This window comes from Neolamprologus brichardi, chromosome 3, assembly GCF_056152115.1.
Source record: "Neolamprologus brichardi isolate AB-2024 chromosome 3, ASM5615211v1, whole genome shotgun sequence".
In the NCBI taxonomy this organism is placed as follows: Eukaryota; Metazoa; Chordata; class Actinopteri; order Cichliformes; family Cichlidae; genus Neolamprologus; species Neolamprologus brichardi.
In genome coordinates this window covers 49,356,398-49,383,738 of record NC_142106.1, presented here as the reverse complement: position 1 = coordinate 49,383,738, position 27,341 = coordinate 49,356,398, and the positions used below count along the sequence as shown (strand labels likewise).

The window sequence follows — 27,341 nt, the reverse complement described above, 5'->3', positions numbered from 1 at the left end:
AAGGCTTTGCTTCAGATGTTGTCACCTCCTCACTCTCGAATTTGACTCATTCGAACACACCAGAACAGCAAGAGGGCTCGGGGCTGAGCATAATTTCACGTAGACCATTAAAACGTCCTCTGGGTCAGAGGCTGACAGAGTTTAAAAAGCCGAAGAAAACTGTGAAAAAGAGGCAGACTGGTAAAACCGTCAGACGTACAGGACGCAAGTCTAAGCAAGATATTTTCTAAAAAACAACTATGAAACAAACAACAATGTCTTTACTTCACGAACGATCAAGCGAATGCACCTTGAGCGAATTGGATCTGTTTACAGCACCACTGACTCAGTTTTCAATTGAGGACAAATGTTATTCAGAAATTTTACCAGTAACAGCGCTCACAGATCGGGGACCTCTGGAATTTTATGTGCCTGGAAACGGGTTGCATTACCTGGATTTAAATGACACACTGCTGAGTTTAAGGTTGAAAATAACAAACCCAGATGGTAGCGATATTGAAGCGGACGCTAATGTTGGAATTATAAATTACCCTTTAACAGTGGCCTCCCATGGACGAACGTGATAGAGCCTGCCCGAAACTAGGAGAAAAATTGAAACGGGAATGGCATTCAGGGACGGAAACGTGGGTGTACGGGGCGCGGGAGCCAACCCTGATGCGCGGCCTGTGAAATGCGACCCAAGGGTACTCTGGGAGCCCCGGGGTCCGGAGCTGCCCCGAAGGGGAGCACAAGGGTTAAAATGCGAGCAGCTGCATTTTGTATCATTTACAAACCTTTAAAACCTTCCTTCGGTAACCCAGAAAGAAGAGCTTTACAATAATCAAATGCAAAGGCACAAATGCATGGACAAGTACCTCTGCAGTGTCCAGTGATAAAACTTGCCTGATTTTAGATATGTTCTATGTTCTTTAGGTGATAAAGGGCAGTCATTGTTTTCTCTTCCACATTGGACTCAAAGGAGAGCACCATGTCAAACCACACACCCAAATCTTTACCTTGTCTTTGCAATTTATGACATCAATTTTCAAGGTGAAATTTTGGGACAAGTACTTAAATTTTTGTGGTCCAATGACCATCAAATCGGTCTTATCAGTATTAAGAAGCAGGAAATGATCAGATAACCAGCTACTAATGGCAGATAGACAAGCTTCTAATTTAGACAAGTCAACACAGTTTCAAAGCTGCAGGTCAATAGCATAACAATAAAAGGTTACATTAAAAGAATGTACAAGAACAACAAAAGGCAGCAGATACAAAGAAAACAACAATTTCCCCTCTCAGAGGCTGGAGATGTAGGAATTAAAAGATCAAATAAAATTGCTAAATGTTCTAAAATAGGTAAAAGACAGGTTTCAGTCACAGATAGATTCAGTAGGTACCCCAGGACAACGTCTAGGGTGTAGCCCTTGCATGTTGGCCCAGACACAATTCTGAAATCAACAAGTCAAGAGCCCTTTCTCAAGTACAGACTCGCGTTCTCGGCGAGACCGGACTTGCCGAGAACGCGAGTACGGACTCGCGATTTGTACAATTGGAACACCAGCGTACTTGATGATGTCACAGGTCCGGAGTTTTTACTGCCGTCCCCTCTTAATTTAACTGTGATTAATATGTTATGAAGCTTAACTTTAATCTCAGCCAAACCAATTTACTCAGGAGCAAATAAAATCGGTGCAGCGTCCGCATCACTGCAGCCGCAGCACCAATCTGTTTGTCGATCTCCAGCTCCCTTCTCCCATCACTCGCGAATAGGACCCCGAGATACTTGAATTCCCCCACTTGGGGCAGGAACTCATCCCCGATCCGGAGTGGGCACTCCACCCTTTTCCGGCTGAGAACCATGGCCTCAGAAACATCGGAGCACGTTTGGAAATATATAGAAATATATGATATCTTGATAAACTGAGTAGATATTTGAAGTTTACACAGCTACATCCTCGCCTGAAAATATCTTAAAAGTTTATTTTGTGACCCAGAAAAAGTAATATTTTTTAGCCGCGGTCCTCCGCCATTGCCGCGTTTGAGTTTTGGACGGAATGCATTCTGGGATATTTAGCTGTACCCAGTAGCGGTTTTAGATACGGGCGACACGGGCGGTTGCCCAGGGCGGCATCGTGGTGGGGGGCGGCATCACGGGCATCGGCAAAAAAATCAAAAAAATGCTCGTACTCATGCTGCCCCGACATCAGCCAGCGCATATTGGGAATGTCACAGGCACCGATCAGTTTTCTATCGCCCATTTTCTGGGAGTAAGGGCGCCCTTCGTTTGCGAGGTGCGCCTGCTGCTTGCGGCGCAGAGAGGAGAGGGCGGGGCGGCGGGGGATTTTCTGACCGGCTGGAGCAGCGTCTAATAACCAACTCGCAAAGTAAAACAAAATAAAAACAAACCAATAAACACGAAAACACCCGACATTATGATACAGACTTATAATTTGCACCGATGTTTTTTCGAAATTCTATACACGAAAAGTGAGTGCGAGAGCCCTCGGTGCGCCTGCTCGCTGCCGAAGTCAAAGTAAACTTTATTGTCATCTCCGCTACAGACAGTCCAGTATATAGAGAGACGAGACGACGAGGCTCCAGTTACAGCAGTGCAAATAAACAAACAATATATGTAAGAAGAGTAAGAAAATAAATATACACTTTAGGACTCGGGGTAAAGGGATCAATAACAATTTTAAATTTACAGTTTGATGATTTAAAGTCTCACACACAACCCGTCAAAAGGGGAGGGGGGGGCTGCTGCTTCCAAATAAAACACATTTCATTCACAATGTTGTAAATCCAAGCCCATTATGTATTCATGATTTGAATCCTGGGTTGTGTGAAATCCCAGAAATAAAGACAAAGTGAATCTGTGAATTAAGGTGTAGGTCTGTTAGGTTATGTTGTGGTGAACCTCGGGTTGGGGGATGAATGTTCATACTGGAGTGCAAAATTAAAACCAATGGAAGATGGAAAAGAAAAGTTCAAAGCCATCATGTCTTCAGTTTAGAAAAAAGAGAAAAGAAGAGGAAGAGAAACAAGCAAAAGATACAGGTAAGCAGATGTGTCATTGGATAATGGCAGGTCATGTATCCTGAAACAATCAGAATCAGAATCAGAATACTTTATTAATCCCTAAGGAAATTATGTGGGTTACAGTTGCTCCAAGAAGAAATGGTAAAAATAGCAACAGTAACAGACTAAACTCCAAACAATACATTATGTTACAGATTTTAATATTAATTAGTCATTGTCAGTTTTTGATTTGTCCTGTTCTCATTGTATGATGGCTGTTTGGTAGCTGTTTGGATACTATGCATACTCTCTCTCTCTTCATATGTGTATATGTGTGTGTACAACAGTTTTATGTTAATGTACAATCCTTAATATGTTTTGTGTGTGTGTGTGTGTGTGGGGGCGGGGGGGGGGGGCGCCAGAGGGAGTGTTCGCCCAGGGCGCCAAACAGGCTAGGACCGCCACTGGCTGTACCAAGTCCACACAAGTCACCACCGATGCATGCTCGATAAAATGGGCAGAGCAAGGACAAATCCGGGAATTTTTCGCGTTCTCGGCTTGATGCGTACTTTGAATTGGAACAGTACTTGGTCTCCATATCACGAGTACATGAGAACGCAAGTATGCACAAGTACGCATATTGAGACAGGGCCAATATATTTAAGTGGATAAAAGGTAACTATAGTTAGAACCACAGGACAGCTTAAAGTCAGGAGCTGGGAGTCAAATGAGGAAAAAAAAATCTATTTGCATTTAAAACAGTCTTTGATGATAGAGGCAACCCCGTCTCCCATCCCAGACAACCTGGGCAATGTTCCAGCAAAGGTGCCACTTCACCAGCGCAAAGCTATGTCTCAGTTAGGAACATAACGTCCAGCTTATTACTTCCCCTCCTATACCTTTGGCATTGCGACGAATAAAACTGCAATGGGTGAGCATGCTCCGATAACATCGGGTCAACCGGAAGAAGGCAGCGCTGTTTGGCGGCAGAAAAAAGTTCTAAACAGCCATGATCGCTAGTGGCAAGGACCTGCCGCATCCAAGTTCTGACTCGCGCGTGCTTCCCAGATCGCACGCCATGTATACGTGCACTTTTTTTAGCGCTTCCAAGGATTCCAGGGTGGATCATGTTGATGCATTTTCTCTGGTACCGACGCCAAATGTACAGAATAATGTTGGCTCAGAGTTTAAAGGTGAAGCTGTTCAAATAACCTTTTATGTTTCTGCCTTATTTTCTTTTAGGATGAAAAACTGCACTTAAATATTTATTACTATTATTTAAAGACGAATATTTTGAAAATTTACTTAAAGTACATTAATCCTAACAATAGAAAGATACCTTGGGTATGTTGATCTCACGTTGTAGTATAGGGCCCAGAAATGTATGACGTTGACACACAGAATAGAGGTCTAGTCACACCAGCTCTTAAAAAGTGAGAAATGTTGATCGGGACAGGGGCAGGGCAAAGCACCAGCAGTTGGGGCGGAACCACATCTAATATTACTAAATCTCAAAAGCTAAAAAAAAACAAAACTCAAGAGGTGTTTAACTATTTTCATTTTTTTAGCCACACTGAAATGATTCCATGTTTGTTGAAAACATGATTACATGCTTTATTTCCCATATGGATAAATGTATTGCTTATCCAATAATGCCACTACTTAGATTGACCTTTGGCCTCACAGTACTTATTTGTTGCTTTGTGGTCATTATACTTGATCAGTTAAAATGATCTGTGTTGCATACACCTCATTTCTTCCACAGGACAACTTCTGTACTGTCCAAGAAGCTGTTTGCTTTGCCCAACTCTCCTCTGCAGTATCCAATCCAAGGTTACACAGTAAAGCCCTTGTCCTCCTCTGTCATACCAGGTGAGACATGAAGAAATACATAGGTAATGAGTAATAAAAGAGATCCTGCCAAATAAGGCACTGCAGCATGTCATATATTATCAAACACAATTTCAGGGTAGCGCTACCATGGTTACAGACAGGAAGGTGGATCTCGGTTTTCACATGTTCAGTCACTTCCTTGATCATTTGCCTTTTTAAATTTTCTTTGTTATATGGTCAATATAACCACTGACATATCTATTTCTTTCCATCATGGGATGCTGTCACAGTGTGGTCATTTTAATTTTAGGTTTACAGCTGCATGCAGGAAAAAGGAGCAGCTACAAGGTTAGTGTCATAAAACAGTTCAGCTTGATAGGCAAATCTCAACAAACTCTGTTAGAATAGTAGAGGTGCAAGATGGGTATCAAATATTTCTCCAAAGGTAGGTCTGTATGTTTCATTTAAAAAAACAGTGAACTTCAAGGCTGCCACTGTAGTATTTCTGCTTGGTAAAACTTTACATTTCCTCATGGTAATTGTGATGACCTTAGAAGCTCTTGGTAACTTTCATTTTAATACTATTATCATAGAGATTTAAAGAAACAAAGATGTTGAATTTGCATTCTTTATGTTGTAGGAATAATTCTTTGTCATTTGCAAATGAAGCCATTTTGGTGTTGAGTTTGAGTTGAAGACAGAAACCCCACCGTAAGCAAAATTGTCAGGCCCTAGATACTTTGCTGAAGATGAGTTGGATATTTAAAGCCAGAGTGTTAGTAATATGAATTTTATAATTTGCTAAATGATTATTAAACCAAAGCTATTTCTCAAATAATATAATTACTTTAATGTATAAAGTCTAACTCAGGACCTATCCAGTTGCCCCACCAGTGCTTTTCTTCATTCATTCTCACTTGAAGTCACTTATTTACATTACCGTAATAACTTTTTTTGGTCTCTGGTTGTCATGTGCTTCCCATGTGGATGGCCCCTAAGCTCTCTTTAGCATTTTGCTAGCTGCATACATAAAGCCCTGCAGTAACATCAGGCCAGGACACTGAGTCTGGTTTTGTGGTTGTAGTCTGGGGCCAGCTTTCAAATATAAGATAATACATCTAAATCAAATACCACAAGAAATTAGGTAAATTAAAAATGAAAACAATTTTCTGTGATTGTATGTAAATTTATATCCAGCATTTACTGTCACTGTGATTAAAATGAATGATGTCACAGATGTCTGTGTAAGTATGAATACTTGGAGTACTTTTTAGTTTATTCAGATTTTTCTATTCTAGGTGGTCTTAAAAGTCTCTAAAGGGATCCTGACCACAGATATTCCACCAGCAGAGGTCACAGTCGAAGGTGAGATTCCACTTCTCATCAGTTTATATACAAATTGGTGACAAAAAAAGCTAGAACTCCTGTACTAAACAAATCTGTTATTTTGTGGAGGTTAATTTGTTGGCTTGATTTGTGTCTGATATATCCTTTAAAAGGATGGGTCACTGCAAATCAGGAACAAATATGTTCTGAGTCATTAACTTTATTCTATGGCAGAACATTTATGTCCTGAAAGTATGAATAGGGCATGGAGGGGTCACTGCATGATATGATGGGTTTGATATGTTATGACATTCACAATCAAACTTCAATCTAAAGAAGACACTGGAATGAAATGTTGTGAAATTGTAATTCACAGGTTCTGGTGAGAAAGAATTGATAATCAAGTCCGGGAGCCTGGAGCTGCTCAATGACGTGCTGGTCAAAGTGTCCTATACTAGCACAGTCTACCATATCAACACTGGAGACCTTGGTCTGCATTGTCTGGGAACTCAGTCTTGTCTTTTAAGCCCAAATCTTCTTTTTAGTGTACAATAAGTATTTTTTCTTTTTCTTTTTTTAGTAACTTTCCAGTTTGAAAACCATAAAGCTGTGTTCGCTATTGCCATCAAGCAGCCTCATGTACCAGTCCTGTATGACATGGGGACAGGTAGGAATCTACTTTTTAAACAAGGGTATTAAAAGAGAGAGAGAGAGAAATGCAGGAAAACCATGAATTTTATGAAGGTTCTTTCACAGTATATGCCAACCCAATTATTTCTTTGGTTTTATTTTGTATCTTACTACTAGTTAGTGGGAATAGTGTGTTGTTAAAATATTAAGTATCCATCCATCCATTCGCTTCCGCTTATCCTTTTCAGGGTCGCGGGGGGCGCTGGAGCCTATCCCAGCTGTCATAGAGCGAGAGGCAGGGTACACCCTGGACAGGGCTAACAGGGCTAACACACAGGGACAGACAACCATTCACACTCACATTCATTCGCACATTCACACCTAGTGACAATTTGGATTATCCAATTAACCTATCCCCACAAGCTGCATGTCTTTGGACGGTGGGAGGAAGCTGGAGTACCTGGAGGGAACCCACGCAAACACGGGGAGAACATGCAAACTCCACACAGAAAGACCCCAGCCTGATGTTGGAATTGAACTCAGGACCTTCTTGCTGTGCGGCAACAGTGCTAACCACCGTGCCACCGTGCTGCCACTTAAAATATTAAGTATTCTAAGTTAAATTCCCCTTCACAATTTGTTTTTGTTCCTTGTGGATTATTAAATCTATAACTCCTTTGGCTGAGTGCTTAGAAACCAGATGCGAAAAATAATGTGTCCCTAGACTCTGCTTCCTTCACGGTGCCAGTGAGATTAAGCTGGTCCTCGAAGTATTCCTTCCGAAGTATTCTTTCCACTGCCCGACAATGTTCTCAAACGAAGTCAGCAGCGCTCCATCCGCACTATACACAGTGCAGGTAGAGCACTGCCTTCCCCTCCTGAGTCGCCAGAAGGTTTGCCAGAATCTCTTCAAGGTAGTCCGAAAGTCTTTTTCCATGGCCGCTCTGAACTGCTCTCACACTCAAGTTTTTTGCTTCACCCACTGCTCAAGCTGCGTTCCGCTTGGCCTTTCAGGTGCCTCTGGAGTCCCACAGGCTAACCAAGCCCGACACAACTTCAGCCTGGTGGCTCCCTTCACCTCTGGTGTCCACCATTTGGTTCGGGGGTTACCACAACAACAGGCAACAACGACCTTGCTGCAGCACTTCAGTGTAGCGGCTTCAGCAATGAAAAGTTTGCTGTTCAATTTGCACAGTTTGCACAAAACTCATTCTACTCTGTAGCAGATGATCTGTCTTATTTTCTTGAAACATTTTTTTGCTTCTGTCTGTCAGATATCAGCTCTCAAGTTACCATCGCCACAAAGACCTTCCTGCGGTACGAACAGCTGAAGGTCTTGTTGGACAGTATCCGAAAATTCTATAGCACTATAAAAGTTATTGTTGCAGATGACTTTGAACCAGAGCACATTACCGGAGAAAACATTACATCATGCCTCCAGCACAGGTATGCATAGACATTTAGAACGTAAGATTGTGTTTTTTGTGGGGGTTTTTATTCATACTGAGTTTTATCAGACATCTTGGACAGAGCAGTATAATTATTGAAGGATTTATTAAAATAGTAAAATATAGGATTTTATGCTTTTTTCTTTTCTAGAATTAGACTTTAAATCACTCATCCCCTAAATATAAGAAGAGTGGAGAGGAAATGCTCAGTGCATCGCATGAAATCATCCAGTAGTCTGAGGGTAGTCAAGTGTGCCTTCATCCAGCCCTACGTGTAAGCTTTTAGAAGAAAAAGTTTGCAGCTTTTAAGATTAGACTCCAGTGTTTTGGATTAGTGATTTTAGGAACTTTCAGAACAATCTGATAATACTGAATTACAATAGTCCAGTCTAGAAGTAATGAATGTCACAAGTGACTACTTACACCTCAGAGGGTAAAGGACCATTAAAACAGACTGTAAAATATGTTTTCATCCTCAGGGCTGGTTTGCAGGCAGAAATCTGGCTGTTTCCCAGGTAACCACCAAGTACTTCCTGTGGGTGGATGATGACTTTTTGTTTACAGAGAAGACAAAGATAGAGAAGCTTGTGGAGATGATGGAGGCGGTCCCTGAACTGGATGTGGTGAGAATGAAATAGCTCATGTTATCTGATTTATGTTTTCTTCTTTAAATAGAACACTAACTGATCTATGTACATAATATATATGTATATATATCCATTACTGTTAACAGTTGTAAGCACCCCCCCCCCCCCCCCCCCCAATTTGTTCATCATTTTCATCACTAATGTGATCTAGATTCCTGCTACACTAAATTAACTGCAGAATTCTGTGTTTTTGTCAGATTTTTTTTCTTCTTTAGCTAAATCAGATGTTTGCATTCTAAGTGTGACCTAATACGCCCATTCCACCATCACCACCAAGGCTCATTCCCTTTTGATAAGACTGATCATAAACCTTGCACTTTTACGGGAACAGGAATAACCTTTTGTACAGCATGTAGCATAAAAGCCACAGTCACATGTATTATATTGTAAACAGTGAGCAGGAGGAAGTGGTTGAGAGGTTTAGGTTGTGTTTCAAATATCAGTTGTAAACTGAAGCTGTCATTAAACTTGGAGTTTGTGTTGGACTACAACCCAACTGATCAGCATTATTTGACTATTCCAAGAAGAAAAACAAGTTAGAATAAAGGACTGTTTTTTAAGCTGCATCAAAGTGCAATTTAGCAAGCCAATAAAGTGGCCAATCAGATTTTTTTTTTCTTGTTATTCAGAGTTACAACCAATAACAAGCAAAAGTTAGACACAGTTAGGACCAAGCTTAGCTGAAGACCATTTTATTAAGTCAACTACAGTACAAAAGGTTAGCCACCTCATAAACTAGTTTGCGATAAAGACTTGGTTTTGATTTAAAAAAAACAAACAGAAAAAGAAGTGTTACGGATTCAAATATTGGGAATGGATACAAGAGGAAGACCAAAATAACAACACTGGTCCGGCCGGGTCAAGTCAAACGATGATTTAATGAACACACGCGTGGGAGATGGACACCATACCGCAGACAGCATCAGATCTCAAAATGGTGGAGCCTTGATCAAACTCTTATAGCCTCTAGTGGCCCCCACCTAATCATAAAAGCCTAAACATTCACATTCTTTCTCACACAGCGCCTAAGCTACGACCTTGGCTCCCTGTTTATCTGCTCCTGATGAAATGGGGCAGTATGCTCTGTTCTCTTCTAATCAGACAAATAAGGCGATGACTTTCTGTGAACAATATTTTCTTATAACTCAGCAGTATAATGCATCATAAAACAATATCATCCATTCACAATAAATCAGCAGTCTAATGTAATGCAAATCAATTTACCAAATGTAATAGTTATCACCTTCTTCTAATTCAGGAGAATAATGCAAACTAAAACTACATAATAATTCACAATCTTTACTTAGGGGTCTAACATGGCATAAAGTAATATCATAATCCGACAATTCCCCCTGATGAGCTCTTTAGACTTAAAGAGCTCACTTACACCCTGCAATCCAGTGTTGCCGGGTTCATTTCTCCTTACTCCTTAGGCCCTTTGTCCCCCTGTTGGGTGAACCATATGTGAGATGACCTCTGTGTTTGCGCAGTTCAGATGCAAGAAAAACTTTTATTACAACAACAACAGTAGGTACAGATGATACTCCCATCACTCCCCAGTTCTCCCACAGCTTTATTTCGGTGCTACCTTATACCCTCCAAACGTACTCAGACTAGAACCTCTGTCCGAGGAGCTTTTAACCTTTATTTTATTGCTGTAGGCACCAGTGTCTTCCAGTCGGGTGATCCTCTGCTCTTCTTTCTTCAACATCAGGGGTTAGACAACCCTTCAGTCGTTGCACAGATCAGGGGATTATTCTGCCCCGATTTCAAACAATGATCTGTGTATTCTGGGGTCACCGCTGTGTTTCCCAGAAAAAGGAACAGGAACGTGTCCCCCTTATGACCAACAGCCTCTCGAACGTTGTTGGTGTGGTGTTCCTGGATTTCCTTTAACCCCTTCATGGTTATTGCTGTGTTTATGGGATCCATCCTTTTGAGGTGACTAGCTGGAGCCCAAAATGCCATGACACTTGAACCCAGTTGATGTTTCCGCAGTCACCGTGTCTGTCTCTGCTGCCAAGGATCCTCGTATATCTGTGACCTCGTCTGGTGTCTGTTCCTTCCTCTGTAAGAGACAGAAAACCAAAACACCTCTCTTCCCAGCTCTAACAATCTAATGTTGCTGTCTACTGATCTTTTGGTGATTCAGAATTTGTTTAGAATATTCAGAATGTCCCAAGGACTTATCCTAATTTAGTGTATGTGTGTTTAAGCGTGTTTGCATTTAGCCTGCTGCACTCAAGGCATTTCCTACACTTTATCAGTCCGGACTATCGCCGAACGAAGCTTATGACCTTCAAAAAACCGAGTGCCAACTCATTATAAGCACATTTGCAAGATATGTATAAAAATGATTAAAACCACTCTTTCTAATAAAAGACATAAACAAATTAGCCATTTCTAATTCTACCATGTGTCCATTCAATGAAGCTAGAAAATTAAAAGAAAAGGTTAGTGACCTCATATCTTAGAAAGTATCAGACTTTCTCCTATCCAGTGTCGTTGCTCCAGTCTTGTTATTCTGTGTTAGGGAATGAAACCAATTTAATTGTCATGTTAGATCTGTTCAACTCCTGGCTCCGCCCAGAACCTGCGTCTTCACAATCGTCTACAAACAAAACCTGTATTATTATGAACTTCACTTCAACATGAACTTGTTGACTACTTTTGACACCTGTAGATAGAAGATTAACATGGGGTTATAACAATCACTGTAATACAAATATTAATATGTCAATAGCTTCAATAAATGTTCAATGCAATGCTTGTTATATGATTCTGATGTAACAATAATGCTGATGCTAAAATAACAGTAAAACACACCCTTTTTATCCCTTACTGACCACAGCAGAGGCCTCTATGTTTTAATTCAGCCATGAATCCAGCTCACCTGATTCATCCCTGAGCCCCACCGGCACTGGCATTTGACAGGGTGGCGCTGCATATTCTTCCTTTAATGTCACTATTTTCAATCTGTTAATTAGAGTTCTTAAACATGAAGTAGACTACGTCCACTACAAGTCAATACAGCTGTGAATGTGGCCAATTATCAATCTATTACCAATCAATAACAAAAAATAGCTTTTATTTTATGCATGCTTTTAGTCAACCATTCACCCACAGGATCTCCAATCCCAGAAAATTCCTTCTCTTCCTTTAATAAGTCTGTCCTCCTTCCATGCCCTGGTAACTGGTCCATCCAGAGCCATATCATCTTGAAATATACATACAACAAGCCAAACCACACCTTGGTCACACCAACCCTTTTCCGCCCTGAAGATGTCCAACGCCATCTTAGTCTGGACTGTCAAAGGTGACTTTAACGCTGACTGTTCCGACAATCCATTTATAACATTTCCTGGTCAGATTAGCCAATCCCTGCACACTGGAATAAACATAATCAACATGATCAACATTTTTCCTGCGTGTTTTTCACCATCTTATTAATTCCAATGGTCCATCCTTATGTGGTTTGCTACATTATGTTTATCTAGAACTCCACTCTGTCTCTAAATGTTTGAAGAATTCTTCATGTTTGGGGTCAAGTTTTAAGAATTTGACCATACGTGAAATTAATAATGTTATCACCCCCATCGGGGCTTACCTTTCCCACTTCTGATGATATTCCTCCCTATTCTTTGCAAGTCCCCAATTTTGGTGGCGAGAAACTGTTGGTGTGGTCAAGTGGGCGCTGTAAAAACAAAAGCTCAGGACAGAACAGTTATCAGTCATGTACTTCATACAAAATTAGCATATATTCAATTTCATATTGATCCTCTGAGTGTAATGGTACATTTTAATTTTAATTTATCAAAGCTAAACACAATAATTTTTCTTTATTTTGCTCTCGTTCTTGTGCAGCACCACATCTCAGCACATGCCCCTGTCGGTTCTATCTTACTTTTCTAAATTATTGACTATTTCAATGGAGAACCTAAATGACGTGGACCAGTGTTTGTCATTACATATCTCTATTTTAAATGTAACAAGTCTATCATTCCCCTGTTATTCATAGACATTAATAGAGGGTTTTTTTTGCTTTTTTCTCTATCAAAATTAATTGGCTTTTTTACAGTGGCCTGCTATGGTTAATAATAACATTTTCAGTCATGAGTGAAATCAAAGCTTCTCTCCATTTTAGCATTTAACATTCCCAACAATATAATGTGATGCATTAATCGAAACACAGCTAATAAAACACAATTTTCTTGATGGAAACATCAGTAACTCAAAATTAGCAACCAAAGGGTTAAGTCTGCAGTTCACACTCATGTGAAGCTACAGCCTCCCCCTTTAGTCTCTGTCCTCCTTCTACTCCTGCAAAAACAAAACAAAGCGAGACAAAACATCCACCCTTCTTTTACAGGCTGGGTGAATTGTTTGTGGGCATTTACTAATCCTAAAGTCGGTACCGTTTTTGTCTCAGTATCAAGTCAGTTTAAACTTTTAGTCGTCAGTCCATCACAGTCCAGTCACATGCATACATTCACACACATTCATACCAGATATTGCTGATAATGGAGTCTCACACGCAACCTATTCGAGGCTCCATCACCAGCAAGATGACGTCATCATTTTAAAGGAAAACAGTTCCTTGTTTCTTTGGACTGGATTGACTCGCTGCAATCCTTTTAGGCTCAGGACTTCTCATGTGATCAATGTCCCATATAAGTGAATTTCTCCAGAGCCCATTATAATCATGGAGAAAAATACTTTGCAACTGTTTTCAGTAAGAATGTTTTATAGCGCTTTAAAGTTCAATCTCTCAGGCCTGGATTAAAGAGCTGATTTGTTAAATCAGGAACTCACAAAATACCAAAATATCACCACCGGTGGATCACTCCTCTCAGATGTTCTTATTTCAGTGCACTGTAACAAAAGCAAAGACAAACGTAACCAATAAAATACTCATATAATAACAAATACTGGGGCCCGTTGGAAACATGTCCAAACATAAAACCATCTTTCCCTCTCTTAGAGAAAGAAAACAATCCAAACCTCACTGATAAAATCAACCTAGTTTTAAGCAAAACCCAAAATCAACAAAACTTCACCAGAAAGTTTTTCTCCGTCCCGGGACAATATTGTGTAGGAATACAGGTACCGTAACTTCTTTTCGCACTGACAAAAACATGTTGGACTTATTTGATTCAATAATGGACACTAGTTACACACAAATGTTTCGCTTTGATAGAAACTTAAACAACTGAGTTAAATCAACACAACCTTTTCATATTCAGTAAACCTGTGCATTTTGAGTTCATATTACACGATTAAGACATGTTCAGATGGAGTAAGTTAAGCTCCTGGAATATTTTAATCCTTCACAATTCTGTCATTTTATTTCAACACTATTCAATAACTTTTATCCAAATTCTACTTGGTCCCTTAAATACTACATGTTGTCTTCATATTGCCTACGGTTCAACAAAGTCTAAATTCTGGTTACCATAAAAATTGAATGGGTCTACAACAACTACCATCCTCCTATCTTTATCCTAATTGCACGAGGGCTGGGAAATAACTCTAAAGTGATAGGTTACGAGGCAGGGTGCACCCCGAACAGGTCACCAGTCTATCACCTAGAAACAAACAACCATTTACACTTACATTCACGGATAATTTAGAATCATCAATTAACCTAACTCTAATAGCTTCATGACTTTTCACTGTGGCAGGAAACCAGAATACCCAGAGAGAAACCACTGCAAACTAGCCAGACTGTGGACTTGCACCCAGGACCTTCTTACTGTGGAGCAACAGCACTCACCAGCATGCCAACAATATAGGAAATACAGGGAAGCTATGATTTCCTGTTGAATTTTGTACAGATCTTTAAAGCCTGAGGCAATTGTGTTAAATACACATGGGATGCTTACGTAAATCCAAGGGCTGGCCCCCTTTTCTTTCTTTTTTTTAAATTTATTTATTTTTTCATGTTTCAGTGTGTTCCTCCTTCAATTAAATCTCAATCACAAAAATGTGGCGCTCCGAAATAAGGCTCACACCGTTAATTCATCATTTTCTCTGTACCACTGCTCCTTATCAGGCTGTGCGAAGCACAGTAAACAATTCAGTCGAGGCCTTGAGCCATAAACAGACATCACTCACAGACATTGTTTTCATAACCAAACTGCTTTAGACCCTGTCCCCTAAATCTACACAAATGCCCTCTGGGTGACATGAAATGCATTTAACCAATTAACAATCAATTACTTCTTGTTGTTGTAACAAATTCTGTATTTGGAGGTTTGTGTGCAGCATTTTGCGTATCAGCATAGCATTTGTTAGTAAAGCATTCTTCATTGCATCAGCGTGTGTGTATCACTCTTCATTGCACAAACATGTGTATGTGTGTATGTGTGTGTGGATCACTTCTCAGTGAATTGAATCAGCATTTCGATTTGTGTGCGTGTGTGTGTGTCATTTCTCAGTCAATCAACGAGTGCATATGTGTTCATATGTGTGTTTCTCTTGATTCTGAGTCAGTGTATGTAGATGTGTGTGTTTGTGTGTGTGTTTGTGTTCATCACTTTCCTGTTCTGGTGTTCTGGGTAAACCATGGCCTGAAGCGTGCTCTGGGGTCCTGCCTCCCCCTTTTCAGTCCGTTTGGGTCCATTGGTGCTGCTGCCCAAAGTTCTCTCCATACTGGTTCTGGCCCCAATTGAGGCATTCCTTTTCTCCAGTGTCCTGCATCTTCTCCTTGTCCAGCTCCTCCTTAACATGACCCTTTTTGCTTCTGTAGGTTCTTCAGGGTTTGCTCCTGTGTTGGAGCTTCTCGTCAGGTTTGACAACCTCCTGCTCCAGCAAGCTCCGGCCTGATTTTAAGTCCTGTATCTGGGACTGCAAGCCTGACTGATGGGTTCGATTAGCAGCCAGCTCCTCCTGAGGCATGCTCAGTTTCTGCTCTGATGTCTTGAGCTCTCACTGAGGGCAGAAACCTCAGAGTCTTTTCCGTACACGTCAGATTGAAGTTTATTGATGTTTTCCTTGCTTTGCTCCACGGCCTTCTGCAGCTCTGCTGTTCGGCTCTTCTCAGAGGTCAGCTCCTGGCTGAGCCCCGACACCTGTGCCTTCAGCTTATGTTCTTCTGCTGCTTTTGTCCAATCTGAGGTGCCTTCTGACCTCAGTTACTCCTCGTGTCTCTGGCACGCCCTTTTTGCTGCCCGATCCTCCGTGTTGGTCCGTCACTGTCCTGCACAGTTTTAATGCAGAGTTGTTAAGGTCAACATTCTTTTGCTCGGCCTCACTTTTCATCCGGGCTTAATAGGCATCTCGTCACAGCTCTGTCAGCTGAAGCTGTCTGGAAATCTCCCCCGTGTAGTGAAACGGGCCTTGGATTTAACGTTCTCCGTCTCCGCTGCATGAGATCGTTTTCCTGCAGCACTGTTGACATTCTCAGGCTGTTGTTGTGAGTCCAGCTGCTGTAGCATTTGGTCAGGGTCACATCAAAGATGGTAGAAGGGAGAGCAAAGATGGTAGAGGGGAGAGCAGGAGTCCAGGTCAGCCTCGGCTTTCCGGGCCGACAAAGCAGCCTGTAATTAAGCATAAAGAGAAAAAACAAAAACAAAACAAAAACAGACGAACAGGAAAATGATGTTGTTTTGGCTGTGTTGTTCAGAGAGGGGCCAGGCCCTGTGTCAGCCTTCTCCCCCCCTTTTTTTTGTTTTTTCTCACTATATAATCAACTCCTAACCCACCAAGTTGACAGGACAACACAGGTACACGTTAAAATTCTTAAGATCATGTTTAATAATTCAAAAAAGGAATTTTTATTTCATTCAATAATCACTTGTATTAATCAATCAGAGGAAAACATGTCACAATTTGACTCTTTTAACCACTAAATTTGTTGTTTCATCACTGGTTGGTCATACCAGTGTCTGTCTTTTTGAAGTCAAGTTGTTGTCCTGCAACCCAGAGAGTTTATTTGTTAGTAGTGGATAAACTTTATCATTTAACAACATGTGTATGTTAAGTTTTGCTGCTTTAACCTTGCTGGAAAATCTTCACGTGTTCATGAATGTAAGCTGTTTCTTCATTGCGTGTGTGTGCGTTTGTGGGTGGGTTATTTTAACTTTTTTCTCAAACAAGGCATTTCTCTAATTGTGTATGTTTTTAATTTTGTTTCCCAAATTTTGATTTCCCACCTTAAATAACATTCCATGTCTTCAGCCAGGAATTAGAGCTTGCTTGTGAGATTCAGGGACACATGGTGCCAAAAACAATTCAGTGAAAAACTTGCCTGAAAATTTCCAGTGATGGTAACCGATAACTGGAGGAGAAGATGTCCTTTAAGCTTCTTTTTCGGGTGGGGACAAAGTGATAGGTCAACCTGTAAAATTTTGAGCCAGAGCTTGGCCTGTGTGTCATCCCAATTTTGTTAATCTATCCTTTTGCTGCTGTACTCAGGTCTCCTGGTTGAGAGAAATCCACCTGTATTAAGAGACTAAAACATTCATTTACTATTTTTCTTACAACATCCATTTGGTTCATCTACCTAAATTTTACTCTCTCTCTTGGTGCATAGTTCACACAGTCAGGCAGTTGCCTTTTATGGGCATGCAAGTTTCCGGTCACTTACCCCCAGCAGCTGCGAAGCCGTCTCTCCCATATCAAAACTCAGCCAAACATCAAACATTCACCGTAGTCATTCAAAACTTTATTTGTAATATTATAATCAGCAAAATCAGCGTTTTAATTACAGGCATGTATCATTGTTTGCAAATCATACTTATAAAACTCAATAACACGCTAAACAGGAAGTCCTCTGTGGGCTTCACAGCAGCCACCTCATTTGCATGTTCACATACTATCTAAAAATAGCTCGCAGCGCTGCAGTGCACTGTCGTCACACACAGCCTCGTTTCACACTCAACTTTCTATTATATTACAAAGACGTCTTATATTTACAATCACTCTCAGGCCTGAAAGTTTTAGCGCCTACACAATTTTGACAAATTTAAGATAACGGGTCCAACCGAAGAAAGTCCAACTTTTTTGTAATCAATTAACCAGTATCAGCCTCTAACTGTATCTGGCCTCATCTCTAAAGTCCCTAACTCAATTTAAAGTGTCCAAAAAAGCGCAGATAAGGAGCCTCTAACTCCTAGCTTGTTCCAGGATGCCCTGTACCCCACAGTCAAGCCAACTGAACTAACCCTGTTCGCCGACAGGTCAAGGTCGCGCGTCCGCGGCCAGGAGGGAGCGTAACCTCCGGGCTATGCGCCTCTTAGTGGCCTCTAACCACCGTTCTCACAAAATTTATAATACTTTTAAACCGCCGTCAACCCTCTAAAACAAGAGTATGACTGACGCAGATGCAACGTTATGGACAATGGAGCCTCTAACTCTCAACATGGCCAACACAGATGCAATCCTTTAGACCAATGGAGCCTCTAACTCACAAACTGACCAATTCCCTATCAAACTACCTGAGCCTCTAACTCAGTATTATTTTACTTTACCTTGAGCCTCTAACTCAGTATTATTTTCCTTTATCTTGAGCCTCTAACTCAGTATTATTTTCCTTTATCTTGAGCCTCTAACTCAGTATTGTAACTTATAAGCTTATTTCAAGTTTCAAAACTCATGAGATTTTTCATCAAAATCAAAACAGGCCTTCACCAGTAATTTCAGTGAGTAGACTTTTAATTTATACAGTCCAATTTGGCACAGTTTGGATTTACATTCAACAGGTTGTGCCTCACCTTTAAATGTGCCGGCTTGCCCACTCACGTCAGACCACTGGCTCGTGCCTGCCCGTTCAACCACCTCGGACCGTCCAAACCTCCAAAACTTCCATCCCAATACCACAGGACGAGCCTCCAAAACTGTCACGGGTTCAAATATTGGGGATGGATACAAGAGGAAAACCAAAAATAACCACACTGGTCCGGCCGGGTCAAGTCAAACGATGATTTAATGAACACACGCGTGGGAGATGGACACCATACAGTAGACAGCATCAGATCTCAAAATGGTGGAGCCTTGATCAAACTCTTATAGCCTCTAGTGGCCCCCACCTAATCATAAAAGCCTAAACATTCACATTCTTTCTCACACAGCGCCTAAGCTACGACCTTGGCTCCCTGTTTATCTGCTCCTGATGAAATGGGGCAGTATGCTCTGTTCTCTTCTAATCAGACAAATAAGGCGATGACTTTCTGTGAACAATATTTTCTTATAACTCAGCAGTATAATGCATCATAAAACAATATCATCCATTCACAATAAATCAGCAGTCTAATGTAATGCAAATCAATTTACCAAATGTAATAGTTATCACCTTCTTCTAATTCAGGAGAATAATGCAAACTAAAACTACATAATAATTCACAATCTTTACTTAGGGGTCTAACATGGCATAAAGTAATATCATAATCCGACAGAAGTCACAATTATCTGTTCGGCGTTCATGGCCAGTGTTGGCCAAGTTACTTGAAAATAGTAATTAGTTACTACTAATTACTACTCCAAGAAAGTAATCCCATTACTTTACTGATTACTATTTTCAAAAGTAATTAGTTACTTAGTTAGTTTTTAAAAGCGTGATACACAACCTGAATATAAAGCAATAGACCTTTCAGCCCAATTCTCTTTTTTCTGCACAATCCATCATATTTTAATCTTTCATCTCTAATCTCTTTAATATACAAGTAAAACACAGCAGAAAATAAATAAAATCAAAGACTCAGCAGCACTGAGTCCTGTCGCTCTTAAATCTATTTTAACCTGTTTGCAGGAGTTTGAGGGTTTGCCCGTTGTCACAGCAGTCATGTCAGTGGGGTGGTCCGGGGATTTCTCTGTGAATGTCACATTCCTGTGGCAGCGTGCTCAGTGTTTGCTCAGATTTGAAGTTACATTTTTCTCTGTAGAAAGAACTTTTCTTCCCACGCAGAGTAACAGCGGACGCTAATGGTTTTGTCACTTTTTACAGAATCAAACTCAAAGTAATGTCAGTACTTCCACACTTTAAACGCTGCATGGTCGTACTCTCTCCCGCACTCCATATTGTTCATTGTTAATCTGCACACGTCTGTTGCTTCCACGGACATGCACGCTCTTACGTCATTGTCATGAGACACTCTCACAAACAAAATCACAGTTTAGTAACGCAATAACGTGTTAATTACTTTTTTTGCAATAGTAATCCCTTACTTTACTCATTGCTTGAAAAAAAGTAAACATGTTACTGCCCATCTCTGTTCATGACAATATTTATAGCTTGCTTTTCGGTTTCTCTTCTTTTTAGGTTGGTGGGTCAGTAAAAGAGAATCAGTTTTATTTCTCTCTTATCTATGAAGAAGGAGAAGAAACTGAAGGTGGCTGCTTATACAGGAAGTCTAATAAGAAATTACATTCAGTTCCACAATGCTTTTTGGCCAGTGGAGTGGTCAACTTCTTCCTGGCCCGTACAGATGCTGTACAGAGGGTGGGTTTTGACCCTAAGCTACAGTGGATAGCACATTCAGGTAGGTCCAGATTTCAGTTTGGTTTAAAAGCGACAAGAAGGGGGGGGGCTTCCAGTTTTGCTTAGCTATGATAACAAAATGTTTTATTTTAAAATACTTGTTTTTTTTTTAATCTAGAGTTCTTTATGGATGGCCTGGGCTATTTACTTGTTGCCACTTGTGGTGATGTATCCATTGACCATCAACATGTAGCCAGAAGTGCTCGTTATCGCAAGTTCAGAAATCCTAGAAAGAATGACTCAGAATTCAAATTGCAGCTTCATTTCTTCAAAAACCACCTTAAGTGCATCAAATATGCATAGAAGACCTTAAGAGAACATCAGTGAACTGGTTGTAGTTATATACTGCACTTTATTTTACTCAGAGCAATGTTTTCATAGATATTGCTTTGCCTGTAATTGTCAATGTTTCTCATAATCCATTCTACTATACTGTATGCTATAATAAGAAGAATTCAAATTGGATGTTTCCAAATATTCCGAATAAAACCAAATTCAATAAATGTTATGTTGTTGATGAAATAAGGACTTTGAAGTTTGGAAGTCACCATAGCATTTATGCTAGAACAAGTTATTGGTTACTCATTAAGTAATAGTTATAGTGAGTTATAGTTGTTGAGAAGTTATTGTTATAAAGTTACTGGTCACTTTCAGCAACAGGTAAAAACATTACAGAAGAAAATTAGGGGCTATAATTAATTTTCATAAGTTTTTAGTGAAAAATCTGCGCATCTCAACTGTTTTTTGTACAGTAACCTTTACATTAAACTACATAAAACATAAAAAGTTAAATAATATTAAAGCCATGCAAAATGTATTTTCACATTATGAATGTGTTCCAGCTTATAGACCCTCATACTGTGTCTTTGGGGAATCTTACAGTGGAGATAAAATGAAATAAAATGAAGCCCTTTTCATGTGCACTGAATATACTGCCAGTGAGATTTCTAAATGAAGTTCATGTATCTGTATAATTCTTCAAATAATTGTAACCTCTTCTGAGAAAAACCTCTCTAAGTCCTTGGAAAATTTCACAGTTTTAGAGATTCCAAACTTCTCTTACGCTTTAAGAACATATCCTGTTAGAATTTTTAAAGTGTAAATAAATCTAATAAATAAAACTAATAGCATCTAACTATTTCACACTGTGTACACAGCTGTAGTAACTGTAGTAACTGACACAATGAAATAAGTTATGGTTGGTACACAAGCATCCATTGTTTTAATGATCCACAATAGGCTGACAGGTTTAAAGAGAGAAGGCTTTTGAATTTGTGATGGTGTTCTCTTTCTTCTTTTTCAGTTTTTACATGTGAGACATCACTCATCCAAGTGACTTCTTCATACGCTATGTCCAGATGAACAGAATCAACTTTTGGAGATTTATTTTCCTAGATGATTGAGAATGCATCAAGATGATAGATTGATAGGCTCATAGAGAACTTATGGACTTGTGTTCTCAGCCCACCATTGAGCTCAAGTCATCATTTTTTGATTTCCTTAATTTCTGAAATATTCTTCCCTGCAGTGCTATAATTGCAATTCCTAATCGCTTGCTTCAGCAAAAGAAACTCTAATAATAGCCTTTAATCAGATTAATATGGTAGTTGTGCTAAAAGCGAAGGGAAATCAAGTTTCTGTTAGCATCACCATAAATGTGTTTTATTGAGGTCAACATTGTTGTGAGGTTGAGATTTTTGCTTTTCCACTGGACCTTTACTAAAACTTTCTGTGACTTGAGTAATGATTGGCTGATGTTACAGCATCGCTTAAATTTAGGACAAAACACATTCAGACTGAATTATATTAAACTTTATGTTCCCTTTGATAATGTAAATACAATTCATGATATTTTCATGTAATATATATATTAGAGTGTATGATCTTCAAGCAAGAAAAGATGTTTATAGTTCATATATTTGGTTTCTCTCAGCTTTTCATGAAGGTTCACACACAGGAAACTGTCATGAAAGCTGTGTGGGGTGAGGCGGGATAGGTCCAAAAAAGGCAGGACTCAAAGGCAGCTTTATTGCAGGAGTCACAGATTGACATAACAAAACCATGAAGGCACTTGGAAATTAAACTGGGAAACACTAAACTGACAGAACACACAGCTGGAAGGATGATGGAGATCGACAGCAGACAGGAGACGACAGAGACAATGTTTACACAAAAGGGAAATCGGGGCAGAGAGGAGGGGAACACGGCTGAAGTCTGACTGACGAGACAGGGGAAGCAGAACTGAACATAATGCACACAGGACAAGAGGATATCACATAAAAAGAGGAAAGAGAGAATCACCTAGTGAGACTCAGATGAACTAAACACAGAGAGTGTGGGACAGAGGGAGAACAAGAGCGACATGGAGACAAGACAGAGACTTGACATCCATAACCAGACATGACTAACTACATATAGGGGTGCTGGTGAGAACACACAGAGGTGACAAAACTCTGTGAAATAACAACTTGGATCAGGGCTCTGAAAACGTAATATAAGAATCAATAATTCCCCAAAGAGTGAACAAGACCAAACAATACAATAAACATAACAACAAACTTAAAACACTGGGTCAAAGCCCAGGACCATGAAAGATTCGGGACTAGATGTTACAACCCCTGATACTGTAACATCTAGTCCTTTTACTGAAACTTAATAATTAACACTTACACGATCAGTTTCACTTCATCTTATTAATGAAGGTCCAATAGTCCGTTGACATTATCTTCTGTCCTTTCATAAAGGACGGCTTAGTGTATTCTTTGATAAAGGAGGTACTTATCAAGGGTTGAATAACTTCTTTATCTCTAGCATGTAATAAATACAAGTCAGTTTTATTATGGCTGCAGTCCAGCTAAATCCTGGTCTTTTTCACACAGATAGGAGCCCTGTTGTTTAAATGTTCAACCACATGTTTAGTTTTGTTATCTGATCTGTCTGCTAAACCACTCATCTTCTTTGCTCTCTTTTTATGCTCAATAAAAGAAGCAATTAGAAAGTGAAACCTCAACATTTAGGAAAGATGAAGATCTTCTGATTTAATCAAAAACTTGTTATTTATGTAGCCATTTTAAACAGAGGCAGCTACTTACGTAAACACACCACTACATCATCCAGTAAGTGCTAAAGTCTTCTCTGGAAATTCCCCGGTTGTACATTGGATTTTTTTATGGTTTTATTTTCTAATTGGTGGTGTACACAGCTGTAAAACTTTATAAGTTGTGTTAGAAAAGCAAAGAACAATTTCACTGAAGAGCTCTGCCCATTGTCAACCTGAATTTGTAAATGCGGTTGTGGGTCCTCTGTGTGATTCATCAGCAACAACAGAAGGAAACTATTTCCATTACATTGATCCGTCACATCATAGAGCCAATGGAATGCAATGTCTTCCACTTAGCAGAGAATCTTATTTTCTTTCAAGATACAGTTGTAGGAAACTTAAATAAAAACCTTTTATTTAGTAGAATATGCTAAATTCACAATCTGAAGGCCAACTCTACCAGAGAACGTCAGGAGAAGTTTAAACGAGCAGCTCAGTACTTTCAATAAGTGCTTCAGGATCGACATCCTTTCTTTTTACATTAAAAAAAAATATCTGTACTTTCCCAACCAGATTTTTGGAAATAGAAAGTCAGTTTTCTGTATTGAAGTGTATTTGTGATTAGTCACAAAAACACATAGCCCAAGAAGAAAAAGTGTTCCCCCAAAGGGTCTTTAAACTCTGAAACAACTTGAAACTAAGATAAAGAATAAAAACAGTGAGGGATAAAATACAGAAAACAATATCAAGATTAAATCAAATAGAATATTTAAATAACAAAATAAAATCTTATAAAAGCTGGGCCATGACACAGGACATGTCAGTGTGTGTGTGTGTGTGTGTGTGTGTGTGTGTGTTTCATAATCCTACCGCCTGTATATTTTTAAGATAAATAAACTGTGAGAAGTAAACTGCACAAAAAGTTGAATGTATGAAAAATTATACAAATCAAAACATATATTCAAACTGATATTTAAGGAGTGAAGGGTTGTCTTAGCTAGCCACACCATTGCTTGCTCTGCCTTTCTATTATTGTCTCTTTCCTTGCACAAAGCTTTCAAGTAGTGTGAAGTTGTGTTAACAGAGAGCGCCCAAAATGGTACAATGCATGTTGATGGCAAAAATTCAGTCACAAAACTATGCTTTTACATTTTTATGTGACTTTACAGAATTCCTGTTGTATTGCGGATGCTGTTTTCAACTAATTTGTTGAAAAGTTGAAAAGAAAGGTGAAACGAAAATAGAAATCAAGTTGTGTTGTGCTGTGTTGTTATTTTTTATTCCAGTTTGATTCTAATACTTTTTTTCAAATCTGTTTAGTCTACTTTGAATAATTGAAACCATTGCAATGATTTCTATTTATTAAAAAAAAAACACTGCAAATTAGTATTAGTGTTGTTTTATGCAGTAGCAGCACTACTGGATAAAACAGAAGACGGCGATGATATACACACATCACCAGCCTTCCAGCTAGTGACATCTAGTGGTTTCTTTGGGGTATTGCAATTAACAAACCCTGCTCCGACCCTGCTCTGATGAAATGCTGTCTGGTTTTTACAGTTTTTTCTGATTGCTTACAGTTTTTTCTGATTGCTTACAGTTTTTTCTGATTGCTTAAGCACATTTTTTGTAACTATTGGCTATTTTTGCAAAACTCTACACACAAATAAGAAAACCTGTCACCCAATTATCAAAACATTGTAGTTCTCTTGCAAAAGCGAACACAGCTAGATTAACTCTTCACACCTTCGTAAAAATGGTGTTTTCGTATCAAACAGTACACACAAGCCATCATCTACTAAGCACACAATGCGCTAACTGCACACTGATGGTATGAATAAAAAACACATCTGGCTTTTGCTTTCTCTGTGCACAAGGTAGGCTATGTCAGTTAACTTCAAGTACTATTACAGTTTTTTCTGAATGCTTAAACCCTAACTGTGATTCTTATAGCACAATTCCTAAAACTATTAATACTTATAGCAAAACCACTCACTGAGTTTGCAAATCTAAAAGCACAAACACTGCTTTGCACTCAGTTTGCAATTTTGTAACACACACTTTGCAAAACTGTAGGCACAACTCACTGCTTACACTCAATTACCAAATTTCCAACACACTCCTAGCAAAATTATACACATGTATGGCTATCATTAACACTATTTTGCCAACTGTCTGGCACACTTTCACTTGTGAAAACTTTTTTAGATAATTAGTTCACTTTGCAATCAGCCTAAGCACTATAATACAGGTAAGCTCTGTGTGTGGAGTACAATGGAGGGAGCAGGAAGAGTGAGAAGTAGAGGAGGCCGAGGAAGAGGACGTGGAGGTGAAGAAGTAGGATGAAGAGGACGACAAGGACAAGGAGGAGCAAGAGGAGGATGAGAAGGGGGGAGAGGAGGACGAGGAGGGGGGAGAGGAAGGGTAAGAAGAGTAAGAAACAGAATAACTGATGACATCAGGGCTACAATAGTGGACCATGTCATCAACCATGGGATGACCCTGAGGGAAGCTGGCCAACGGGTTCAGCCTAAACTGAGCCGCTACACTGTGGCAAGCATCATTAGGACATTTCGAAATGAGAATCGGTAACTACTTTGTAGCACTGCCATACTCTAATGAGAAACACAACAGTACCATACATGCAAAAATACTGAAATTGTTACTTTACAGAATTGCTAGACGTCCAGATGTTGGGGGCAGAGGCAGAATGTTCACTCCAGAGCAAGAGACCCATATAGTGAACATGGTGATTGCCAATAATGCAATAAGACTGCGCGAAATACAGCAGCGCATAATTGATAATGACACCATCTTTCAAAATATACACAGTGCAAGCATTTCTACACTAAGTCGTGTACTTGCGCGCCACAGAATAAGAATGAAGCAAATTTACAGAGTTCCTTTCGAGAGAAACACAGAACGTGTAAAGCAACTGCGATATGACTATGTGCAGGTAAGCTAGTGTCATTGGTTCTGAATTTGGAAGTGCATACTGTAATGCTGTGCATGGGCCTGATGTGTTGCATTTGTTTTGTCTTGTCCAGAGAGTGATGGAACTAGATGCAGATGCAACGGGACATGAGCTACTTTTTGTAGATGAGGCTGGTTTTAACCTCAGTAAAACCAGGAGACGTGGCAGGAACATAATTGGACACCGTGCCATCATCAATGTCCCAGGACAACGTGGTGGTAACATAACCATGTGTGCAGCTATAAGCCAAAATGGTGTTGTTCACCATCATGCAACCATAGGCCCATACAACACTGCACACATTATTGCATTCCTGGACACCTTGCATGACATGCTCACTGTTCAGAGACCAGAGCAGACCCGATATGTCATCATATGGGACAATGTTAGTTTCCATAGGGCTGCTTTGGTCCGCAACTGGTTTACAGACCACCCATCCTTCATGGCACTCAACCTCCCTCCATACTCTCCATTCTTAAATCCCATCGAGGAGTTCTTCTCTGCCTGGCGCTGGAAAGTGTACGACCGTCATCCTCATCAACAGGTAGCCCTTTTACAGGCAATGGAGGAGGCATGTGGAGATATTGACCAGGCATCATGTCAGGCCTGGATACGGCATTCAAGGAGATATTTTCCCCGGTGCCTTGGACTGGAGGATATCGCATGCGATGTCGATGAAATTTTGTGGCCGGACCCAGAAAGACGACATGATGTAGGCTCATTGTCTTTTTTTTCCCTTTTTTTTGTGAAATTCCTATTTTGTGTTCTGACTTTGTCTTGGTTTTGATGAGTGTGAATAAACACCAATACTTGAAGTTTGGATCCTTGTATGTTTACATGACACTATGACAAAAGTGTGACCTCAAATTGACATCTGTACACAGAGAAAGCAAAAGCCAGATGTGTTTTGTATTCATACCATCAGTGTGCAGTTGGCGCATTGTGTGCTTAGTAGATGATGGCTTGT

The 27,341-nt window shown here is 39.9% G+C and overlaps 1 protein-coding gene and 1 pseudogene across 1 annotated transcript; both read left to right on the top strand.

Annotated features, from left to right (window-relative positions):
• Nucleotides 1–602: 602 nt before the first annotated feature.
• On the top strand, nt 603–20,663 carry LOC148105502 (beta-1,4 N-acetylgalactosaminyltransferase 2-like; annotated as a pseudogene).
• A 5,315-nt stretch (nt 20,664–25,978) lies between these two features.
• LOC148105501 (uncharacterized) lies at nt 25,979–27,090 on the top strand. The gene is made up of 3 exons (XM_087838373.1): nt 25,979–26,356; nt 26,448–27,035; nt 27,073–27,090. Exons 1-3 carry the CDS (start codon nt 25,979–25,981, stop codon nt 27,088–27,090), a joined length of 984 nt encoding a protein of 327 aa, XP_087694499.1.
• The last annotated feature ends 251 nt before the right edge of the window (nt 27,091–27,341 follow it).

Bases quoted from the DNA above. Each gene is read 5' to 3' on its own strand.
- LOC148105501 (XM_087838373.1), top strand. From the start codon at position 25,979: ATGAGAATCGGTAACTACTTTGTAGCACTGCCATACTCTAATGAGAAA. The intron at 26,357-26,447 runs GTAAGCTAGTGT...TGTCTTGTCCAG, and splicing joins TGCGATATGACTATGTGCAG to AGAGTGATGGAACTAGATGC.